At 42.8% G+C, this 10,371-nt stretch overlaps 1 protein-coding gene across 1 annotated transcript; it reads right to left on the reverse strand.

The window, feature by feature from the left end:
• Positions 1-344: 344 nt before the first annotated feature.
• Positions 345-7,886, reverse strand: SLBP (stem-loop binding protein). Its single transcript, XM_050338468.1, has 8 exons — positions 7,759-7,886; positions 7,351-7,482; positions 4,859-4,963; positions 4,280-4,339; positions 3,881-4,012; positions 3,147-3,296; positions 2,056-2,137; positions 345-1,306 (listed from the first exon to the last, which is right to left on the reverse strand). The coding sequence occupies exons 1-8, from the start codon at positions 7,800-7,802 to the stop codon at positions 1,190-1,192; spliced, it is 822 nt and encodes a 273-aa protein (XP_050194425.1). The 5' UTR covers positions 7,803-7,886; the 3' UTR covers positions 345-1,189.
• Between the last annotated feature and the right edge of the window lie 2,485 nt (positions 7,887-10,371).

Raw genomic sequence — 10,371 nt, forward strand, 5'->3', positions numbered from 1 at the left:
CTATCAGTAAACAAAGACCCAAGTGTCCACCCAGCTCTTCCAGCAGTTTTTCCTAGAGAACAGAGTTTGGTAACCAGCTAACGGACATCTACTAAACTAAAACTGCTTCTAAGGAGTCTGAAAAAGGCCAACAACAGGCTTAACCATTTTAATTCAGACTCAAATTCACTCTGGTGCCCTGCACAGAAAATAAACAGTTTTGAAGGTCCTGCTCAAAGGGTGGTGCTAACCCAAGTACATCCCAGCCTAGTATCAATATCTCAGATGCATGGCTTTCAGTCTTCTCCTGCATTTTCTCATCCACAGAACACTGCCAGTAGGAAATGAAGCTGAAGAGTCACAAGTAAAAGTAAATGCAATTCCATTTATTTTCCAGCAACATCCCACGCAAAAGCAATAGAAACATTAACTGCTCTCAGCAGAAAATCTGTACAGTTGTTATCATTTACAACAGTTTTGCATTTAAAACAAGCCAATTAGAAGAACCAAGACATTCCCTAGACACTGTTTCCTTGACTGTATTAATACACGACTGATGACTATTTACAGATTTCGAATTCAGGCTACTGCTTCCCAAAAAAAAAAAAAAAAAAAAGGCATTATTGCATAGGCTTTAGCATATTGACCTCCAATTTCTTGAGAGAATTTAATTTCCAATTGTTTCTGAAATGTTTTTGCAAATAAAGAGTTTTTTTTAAGGTAGGTAGTTAATGTTACAGTAAGTAACTGCGGTAGATGAGTTTACTAGTTACTAATCAGCTACACGGTTCAGCTGCCACATGCATTGCTTCAAGTCAGATCTTTGCAGGGGAGCCAGATGTAATAGCAAAGGAATATACAAAATTATCTCCCTACTTTGCTCTTTATCTGCAGGTGGGCAACTGAAATTATGGACACAATGGGGGAGGTGGTGGTGGAGAAACAGGTGAGATCTTGCTGTACTATTTATAATTACTTGAGGATAGCACTTCATAAAAAAAATCTGATATACATAAATTAAAAGTTAACAAGAAGTCACACAAATCGCAATTTTACATAGGTCTGGTCTGGAGAATACGTAGACCAACCACAACTTTAAAAAACAGTCTTCAACTCTGCTCAATCTTTCTTACTATTAACAGGTTTTGAATTAAGCTAACCTCTCAAATTTAAAGGAAACTTTCTCTAAAAACAGTTTGCATAAGACTACTTAACTCACAGTATCAAATTCTTTCACTGGTTCACTCAAACACACTTCCAAGTCAAATTCACCTTCTGCTTGATAGTCAACATGTCTAACTTTGGTGGGAGTGCCAGAACAGGTATCCTGGAAAAGACAAAGGCAGTTAATAATTAGCAGTTAAGTACAAGTTTAGTTATGCAATAACCCAGTTAACTTCTGTAATTCATTCAGACCATCCTATAACAGAGGCTTACAAACATTTTGAAAGGCCACACAAAAACCTAAAGCTAGTCTTAAGATTACAGAGATTTAAATGCAGGCTTCTGCCCTTTCAACCACATTTGAAGATTTCTTGCAAGTGTTTTAAGGACCTATACATGCAAACATGAAAACATTATACTGATTTAATATTCATCAGAAAAAAAAAAATTCCAGTAAGAAAAGCAAAGCATTCTTAGATCTTTACTGAAGGTTACTGCTCAGCTGTACCAAGTGCCTTGTGGATACAAAAGGAACCTAATTCTGTGTGCCAAGAAAATCACACCCTATTTTAACATCAGGCATTGCAATCTAAAGCATTATTTCCACTGTACGTTACAATTCACAACTGCTTTGCTTTCAACAGATACAATTTTCTTTTGTAGGCTATGAAAAATTAGATATTTGTAATTTGAGATGATCAAAAATTCTAACTCTCTAAACCCAGAACTATAGAGATATTGGCTATAGCTGGAAAATATCCAAATTTAAAGACTGCTCAGCCTAATAAACAGTCCCTAAACACAGCAGATGATGGAATTTGTATTCAGGCTACTTGGGAAAAAGTTCTATGTAATGAAACAATTATTAACAAATTGTTAACAAATATTTATGCAAATGACAGATATGCTTACATCATTATCTTGACAGCTTGTTTGAGATTCAGAATTGCTTCCAACAGATTCCGTCTCCATCTCACCAAGGTCAACAGGACAACTGTAAAATCATTTAAAAGGATACAATATAAAACAAATTCGTTTTTTAGTGCTCAGTTGCACTTCGTGGTGCAGTTCTGGAAACAGTGACCGAAGGAGAGCAAAGAGACCTACAGAGATCAGAGGGACAGTGGTAGCAGCTGGGGAGAGCAAACAGAACAGCAGGTCAGCTCCACACAGCCAAAACAAACTGAAGTCTTGAGACTAAATACTGCAACTTGTCAAGGACAAACATCCAATGCTCAAAAAAATGCTTCAATACAGGTGTTATGGAAGAGGGAAGAATTTTTTTTCCCCAGACAGGGTTTTCACCAATCTGTTTTGCAAAGAAGGTTTAATATCCACTGTACACAGACCTAGGTCCCAGCATCCAAAGATAAAATTTGTATTTCCACACCAAAGCCTTGCTTTTAGATCCCACTGCTCCACATTGGTTTTAACATCAGCAGAGTTAGGGAAAACAGCACTTTAACACAAAACTGCTTCCTCAGGAATTAAGTTAAATCCGTGCCTCCTTCATTCCTTTAATACCAATTTTTATTTTGGATGTTCTCTGATCAAGCTGTATTGCTTCCTACAGAGGAAGATAAGTAGTTGCATTAATCTGCATCTTTTAGAGCTTCCACAGCTTGGACTGTGAACACTTGTAGCCGTGCTTTGAGTTTAATGGTACCTTGAGATGATTTCCCAAGCTCTTCTCTCCTCCTCTCTGCTCAAGAAACAACATTTTATACCACTGTTCTTGAACTAGCAAGTGAGAAGGGTGTGAGGCACATTCTTGTACGCTGTGTTGGTCCAAGCTCAATATGCAGGGGATCTGCCCTTGGTGAGAACTCTCCAGCACTGCTCCTACCACAGATCAGTCTGCAAACTGCTCTGAAAGAATCAGCTCACCTCGATGCTGTGGTGTTTTCTCTTGTAGAGCACTGCAGAAGGAACTGTTTATCTTTTAGACATAAGACTTGCCATATTAGTTTCTATAAAAGCACCTTGAACACTCTTGTACATACATTTCTTGCAGATCACATCCCTCTTCGGTGGGTGGATCCCAGGAATGCAGCGCAACTTTCCACAATTTAATCTGCTGGTCCCATGACCTGCGGCTGTACTTCTTGAACTTATTGGGAGTTCTGGGATGAACTCCTGGTACACGATGGCATCTAAATTCAGATATTAGGGGTGGAAAATTAGTGGTTTTCACACACACACATAACATAGTTTCAAATGTTAAGTCTTATAGCCAGTATTATTTGAGAAGTGACTACTGGGCAACTCCAGGACTCAAGAAAAGTTTTGCCCACTCCATATGAACTTTGGAGTTTCTTTGATTTCAAGTCAAATGAAACAAAAAAAGAAAAAAAAAAGGGTTATCAATCACAGGTGTGAAAACCTCATTCCAGACTCAAGAGCAACTGTAGCCCATTTTGTCTTGTAGTTAACTCATGAGAAAATTGACTGCAAAAATCAGTTTCATTTCCCCTTGTGGACAAGCACAACCAAAAGAACTTTAGTTTCCATTTCTGCAGCATGAGGTATTTCTCATATACTGTCTAGTTAAAGAAAAAGAAAACCACACCCTATTTGATTGTTAGTGCGACTTAACAGTTAAAAAATGTCTTAAAGCTTTAATTTTTAGATGCTTTCCATTTGAATGTGAGTTGGATACCAAGTTCAGTACATTAACACCCTTACAGAGAACAGGTATGACTTACAGCTTAGTTCTCCAGGAAGTCAGGCAGCTTACCTAGGAACTTCTTTCACGTATCTATCGTATGCAATTGTGTTTTTTCCGTAGTTTATCTGTTTCTGTCTTCTCATCAAAACCACTTCGTCTGTCTCAAGCTCTACTGTCGCAGTGGACTCCTTTGAATCGGAACTGCAGGAAAAAGCATGGTAGATTTGGGACTGCCAGAGAGCAAGCCACACTCAAACCAACCCACTCGTAAAAGGCTACAAACAAACACGTTAAAACCTTTCAGAAAAAAATGCTCTAAATTACTAATAAATGTTACTAAATTACAGTGTGAGAGGAGACTTAAAATGAACTGTTTTAAACTGAGCGTTTCAAGAAACAACATGGTGAAACGTGAAAAATCGGACTTGTTTTCAAAATCTCCTCAGCTAAGCTAGAAATTTAACCTACCTTCCTGAGGAGGACTTCCTTTCTCTTGAAAATTCATTTATCAGGAGTTTTCTTCTGTATCTGTAAGAGTTCAAATCAGGATTATGAATATGTGTAACACAAAGAGAATATTAAAGCTCAGCCTCATAGCTGATTTTACTTTTCAGCAAAGCAGCAGCACCCCAGACACTGTAAACACCTTTCCACTATGGAATGGATGTTTCAGGTTTCCCTAATTAAAAACTAAAAAGCAACTAAGGACTTTCTTTTTCCAAGTATTTCCTCTATTCTTATAGCAATGATATCAAAAAACCAGCCATTAGTGAGACAGTACTGAGAAGGATTTCAATCTAGGAGATTTCAGGAAAAGCTTCTTCCAAAAGGGAGATATTTAGTGATACACATCCACTGTCCAGTGAGTATCCTATGACATTCCTGCAGGACTTAAGCCAAAGCTGACCTAAAAACAGCAGACAAGAGGCTAAGGTGGGTCTGATTTTACTACAGTGGTGAAGTCAAAAATACAAGTCAGTACAGATTCTACAAGACAATTACCATTTCCCCTCCTTTCCCCATTTGATCCTAAACACCCAGGGGTACCTTGCAATTTCTTTGTTGACACTGGTCCTCATTTCTTCTTCTTCCACTGCAGTTCCCCAGTCTGAACACCGGGAAAGGGGCCCGGGGCCTTCTGGTGTTGTAAAACTAGAATGAAAAGGAAAAAAATAGCACCCCTATGTTAAAATTCTGTTTTACTGTATTTCCCACCTCCAGCATCTCCTCCAATCACAGCTTGAGCCCTATTTCATGTGTTTATTTACAGTACTCACACTGGCTGTGAAAATCTTGCGCTGTTGCATTAAAATGCCATCACTGTAAAATTAAGCATCAGTTCAGAGTTTCCCCCTGAGGTTGTGTGCTTTGTGTTGGGTGTTCTGTCTTAAAAAGTTTTATGTAGGTATCTACAGGAACACAGCACTGTAGCATGTAACCCAGCCCACCCTTTCAATAACTTTCAGCTGGTGTCCTTCAGAAAACAGTACATGAAACACCAGCTTTAGTCACTCACTTATTTTCACTCCACTAAATGACTTAATTATTTATTCTTTCATGATTGCAGACCCACTAGCTATGTAAAAGACAAAAGCTGGAACACAGAATTAAGCTGTAAAGCTAATTAATTAAAATTACACCATAGCACCAGTTTCTCCGTGTGAAAATATGCCTCATAGAGAAAGCAAAGGCACAAAAAAAGTCACATTTTAACCAGTAAATTGAGATTTGCTGTGACTTTGCAAACTGGTTTAACAACCTTATTGCAGCCCATTAGCATCACAAGCAGGTTCAGAACCTTGCAGAGGAATAAGCTCAGATCACTTCCCAGCCATCTAGAGCTACCTACAATTTAGACTATTCAGTGTTTTCCAGTTTCTGTCCTCCTGATGACCAATTTTCCTTAAGCACAAACTGAAAACTGTATCGTACAGAGCAGAGCTTTTTCAGAGGATCTCAAAATGTTCTGGGGATTCACCAGGATTCTGGGCAAACACGTCCCCTGAAGTCAGGGAATTAGATCCATCTGCACTAAAACCAGCTCCAGCTCCCTCCCTGCTCCCAAACTGCCTTGCACAACTTCAACTTTTAGTTAAATTCAAACTAAAAATTCTTTTAAAATGAAACCCAGTTACCAACTCAGCAAAATTAAAAATTCAGAGCAAACAGAACAGGTCCCTCTCTGCAAACATCTGTTCAATTTATATGGATTCTTAGCATTTTCTGATATTGATTTCTAGTGTTGCAGAGAGCACAGGCCATGCCCAATTATTGCTCTCCAGTGCTAGAGAACAAACAGCACAATCCCAGCAGCCCCAACACCTGAGCTTCTTCCTCAACACTGACGTACCTTTTTAAATTTGTTTGATTCTGCACCTGAGCTGTGATTACAGAGAATTAGAGACAACTGGGAGGGCTCTACAGCTTTATCTCTTCATTACCTTGCTCTGGTGCCAGACACAGTGAGCTCAGCCATCTTACCCGAGACTCTCATCCCCATTTCACACCCTGGTGAGAGGTTCTGTTGCTGTGCTAGGACTGCACATGGTGCTCAAACACTGCCAGAGGAGCAGAAAAACAAGGCTATAACCAGCCCCACCTGAGTCTGATGTATGACCCAGCCTCCATCCTGCTCCTCCTGGCTTTTTAGAATTTTAATTTGACAACATTGAATTGGTATAAACAAAAAAAAGTAGTTTAGCACAGGAAGAGAACTATTTCAGTCAGAGCTAAATCCAAACTGAAATGAAAAAGCATGCCTGCTCCATTCAATACTGGAAAACACCCAGAAACAGTGATTATTTAGGTTGAAGCTGATGAAACTGTAGTTTCATTCTTGTAGTCCTATTCAAACATGCTTCCTGAAATCAATTTAAGTTACTGGAAAATGGGTAGTTTACAGGGCACAACCCATGTCATTTTACATTTAAAACCTAAATTCAATGTACTGGGCTGTGCCCACAACTCCCATCCACTGAGTAAAGTCACTAAAGGGACTTGTAGCATCAATAGCTCAGACTGTAAATGTGATATAAAATAAGATACTTCCACTAAAATGAAGTTCAGCTGAGTTGGGTAATAGTAAGGAAGGCAGAAGAGCAGCAGTGTGGATACCACCCCCCACGTGCTGACAAAACTTCTCAAGGCAGCCTGTACTGTCCCCAAAAACATGAAGGCAGATGACTTCTAAGAACTGAATGTTTGTCATCTCTTTTAATTTTACCGCAATAGTTTGTACAGTCTGTATCTACAGACAAACAATTGTCCTGTGCAACTATTACTTTGTGATAAGTGGCAACAAGCAACGAGGAAATGGGGCAGAAAATTATCAAGACTGTAATTCAAGAGATAAGAACTAAATATTCACTCTTCAGAAGTGACTCCAAGGTAGGAGCACTGCCCTAAATCCTTTTCCCTCCTTTAAGACTGATGAGCGACTGATAAACAGGCAGGGCATGGAAAACTCAGCGGAACAGCCCGTTCACAGCTCCTGGCGAACAAAAGAGCCGGGAGCCGCTCCCGCGGCCAGCACCGCTCACCTGTCCTGCCGGCTCTCCGCGGGACGGGGCTTGTTTTCCTCAAAAACCGAGGATTCGGGCTCGTTCTGCCTCCGCCGCCTCCCATCCGCGCCGCGTTTCCGCGCCTGGGCCCAGCGCGGGGGGTGCTGCGGGCTGGAAAGAAAAAAAACCAAAAGTAAAACAACACAGAAAACACAAGGTGAGCACAAACCAGGCGGGTTTTAGCGCGTTAAAACCTCCTCCAGCCATCGCAGGTATTTATTTCCCTTTTCACTCCCTTTCCATTTCACTCCCACAAACCCAGCGAGGCGGCTCCACTCGCCCCCTCCGAGCGGGGCTTCCCACCTCCCCTCCCACAACCACCTCAGGGACGGAGGGGAGCGAGGGCTGGGCCGCCACCCCCCAGTGCCCCCATGCCAGCGGCACTACCTGCTCTTCGTGCTGCCGTGAGGGCTCCGCTGGCGGAAGGACATGGCGAGGGGTGTCCTCGGAAGGAAGAGCCGGGCGGTGAGGGGAGCGGAGCGGGCGCTGAGGGAGAGCCGGAGGACGACGGGTGAGCGGAGCGGGCGCCGCGGGGAGACAAGGAGTGGGAGAGGGGAGCGGGCGCCGCGGGGAGACAAGAACCGTAGAAGCGCCGCCGCCGCCGCCTTCCCGCTCGGCCCCTTCACATCTCCCGCCGGCGCTGAGCGGCACCGCCCGCCCCGCCCCCCGCGGGACGCCTCCAAGAGGATAGGTGCGGGAGGGGGGGAAGGGGACAGCGCAACCCCCGCACCGCGCCTTTACACACTGATACACACCCCCCACCCCCCCGCCGGCAGTGTGGTGGTTCAGCCCGCTCCGCCCGGCCCCGCCCCCGGGGCGTGTTGGCGGGAGAATCGGGTTTTGGCGCGCGCTGGCGGCGGGTGAAACAACAGCCAAAAAAACAGAGAAACCAAACCAAAAAAAACCCCAGCCCAAACAAAAGGAAATAAAAACCACAGATGCCCACGATTTAAATAGGAAGGATGGCCGGTCACTGGCGCGGCCCTTCAGTACCTCTTCCGGGTATTTCAAGGGACGGTTCGAACCCTACGGCCGACTGTTTAAACAATATAAACATTTATATTGTTTAAAAAGACATGGTGTTAAATAAGTACTTCGTATCAATAGTGAAGGAAGTTGGGTAATGCCACGAGGTTGCCTTGGTAAGTGGAGCTTTCAGGTGTTTTTAACAGTACTTGCGTGCACAGTGAGATCCTGTTCATCCTGAGAATCCGCCACACACATTTTGCAACAGTAATTTATAAACAACTCCGGAGAACTCCTGCAACAGAACACACAGAGCTTTAAACAAAAAGTACCTTTGCAGCCCCGGTGGCCTGAACGCTGATGGGACACTTCAGAAAGATGCAGCACACTGAGTTTTCTTCTTCTGGCCTTACAATCACAGGATCATTGAGGCTGGAAAAGTCCTTTAAGATCCATTAAGTCGAACCATTAACGCAGCACTGCCAAGTCCACCACCAAACCATGCCCCTAAGTGCCACATCCGGTAAAACAGATGTCAGAAGTAGCAAACAAGAATTGTCTGGGGTTTTTTTGTGTGTGTTTTTCTTTGTTTGTTTTTTTTTGGTTTTTTTAATAACAGTTTAAAAGACAAAAGCAACTATTGAAGTGCAGCAATGCTTTTGGAGAGACTTTCTGAGCACAGCGACAGGGTGCTGTTTGGTTTTGATTTTTTAAAAATAAAGATGCACTTCAGCCTTGCGATGCAAGGGCATCTCTGCTGTAGGATGTGTCCAAAACGCCTGGCTCTGGGTGGTAACAGTCGGGCTGGCTCCCACTACGATCTGAAAATGGTACCGTGAAGGGATTAACCTTGAAAATTCCTTTCCTGTTGCCTGGCCTTACTGTAACTGTGCAAACTCACATCCTTCTGGGTGGCATCTGCGTGGACATCCACACTGCTGCAGGAAAAGTCTGCTCTGCCAGCACCTCTCCTTTCCCACACACAGCTGTGGAAAACAGAACTGTGTTCCCGAACCAAGGACACGCTTGAAGTACAGCACAGGTTCCAAACATGTGAAAACAAACTCCACTCCTTTCAGCCTGCCTAGGAGATAAGCTGACTGGAACAGCATGTTTACCTGAACGCTTCCAAGCAAGCCAGACAGGGCAACTCCAGCCTGGAAAGCCACACAGTGCTTTTAGCATAACGCTACGTACAAATTAAATTCAGTTCACCCAGCAGAACTATCTGCTGTGACACAGCTCAGGGATTGCAGCTGCCTTGCATCTTTCTGTCCTTGCCAGCAATAAAAATCCTTCAGAAAAACAGTTTCACACCACAGTGGGAATTTTAGGGAGGGGATATCCTCGACTGTGATCTCAAAGCAGGAGTTTTATAAACAAAATGTACACACAAGCCATGGCATTTCAGAACTGCCAGTGAAGAAAGGTTTCCACAAACACAGATAAAGTATCATCTGTAAGGAGATCCTCCCAATGGAATCATGCCAACACAAGATACTTGCCACTTCCAGGAAGAAATTTAAACCTGGCTGGTGAAGTTCAGGGTGTATTTTGGCTTAATTACAAACTGAGCACAGATTTAGGCCAAGGAGATTTAATTAAGTTGGGTAAAATTAAAGGAAGGGTATCAGATACAAATTGGGGGTGGAGTGCCAGACTCCTGCTTCATATACCTCAATTGTAAACTCTAAAACAGCCTTGGGTAGGTAAACAAGTGCATGGATGGGTTGCACCGCAGTTTTGGCTGCTCTGTCTGGACTGATGAGGTTACTGTTATAACTGGTGATCCTACATCCAGTGGCAGCACTGCATGAAATGACTTTAGCAGACCTCAGTTGGTCATTTTCATTGCTTTCCTTGTCCAAGCACACAGAACCAGGATTAGGGAACAGATCTGCCCAAAATTTCACTGCCACGGGCAGGTTAGTTACTCTATTCCTAGTCTAAGTATCTTCAACCAAGAAATACAAGATCTTTTAAGGACTGCTGAAGTACAGAATTCTTATGGATTTGTGTCCATAAATGCACTGC

Source organism: Myiozetetes cayanensis, unplaced genomic scaffold (assembly GCF_022539395.1).
Source record: "Myiozetetes cayanensis isolate MyiCay16 unplaced genomic scaffold, myiCay2020 scf7, whole genome shotgun sequence".
In the NCBI taxonomy this organism is placed as follows: domain Eukaryota; kingdom Metazoa; phylum Chordata; class Aves; order Passeriformes; family Tyrannidae; genus Myiozetetes; species Myiozetetes cayanensis.

Coding starts and splice junctions, on each gene's coding strand:
- SLBP (XM_050338468.1), bottom strand. CDS start 7,802: ATGTCCTTCCGCCAGCGGAGCCCTCACGGCAGCACGAAGAGCAG. Junction 4,340..4,858: donor GTCAACAAAGAAATTGCAAG/GTACCCCTGGGT, acceptor GAACTCTTACAG/ATACAGAAGAAAACTCCTGA. Junction 3,297..3,880: donor TACGTGAAAGAAGTTCCTAG/GTAAGCTGCCTG, acceptor ATCTGAATTTAG/ATGCCATCGTGTACCAGGAG.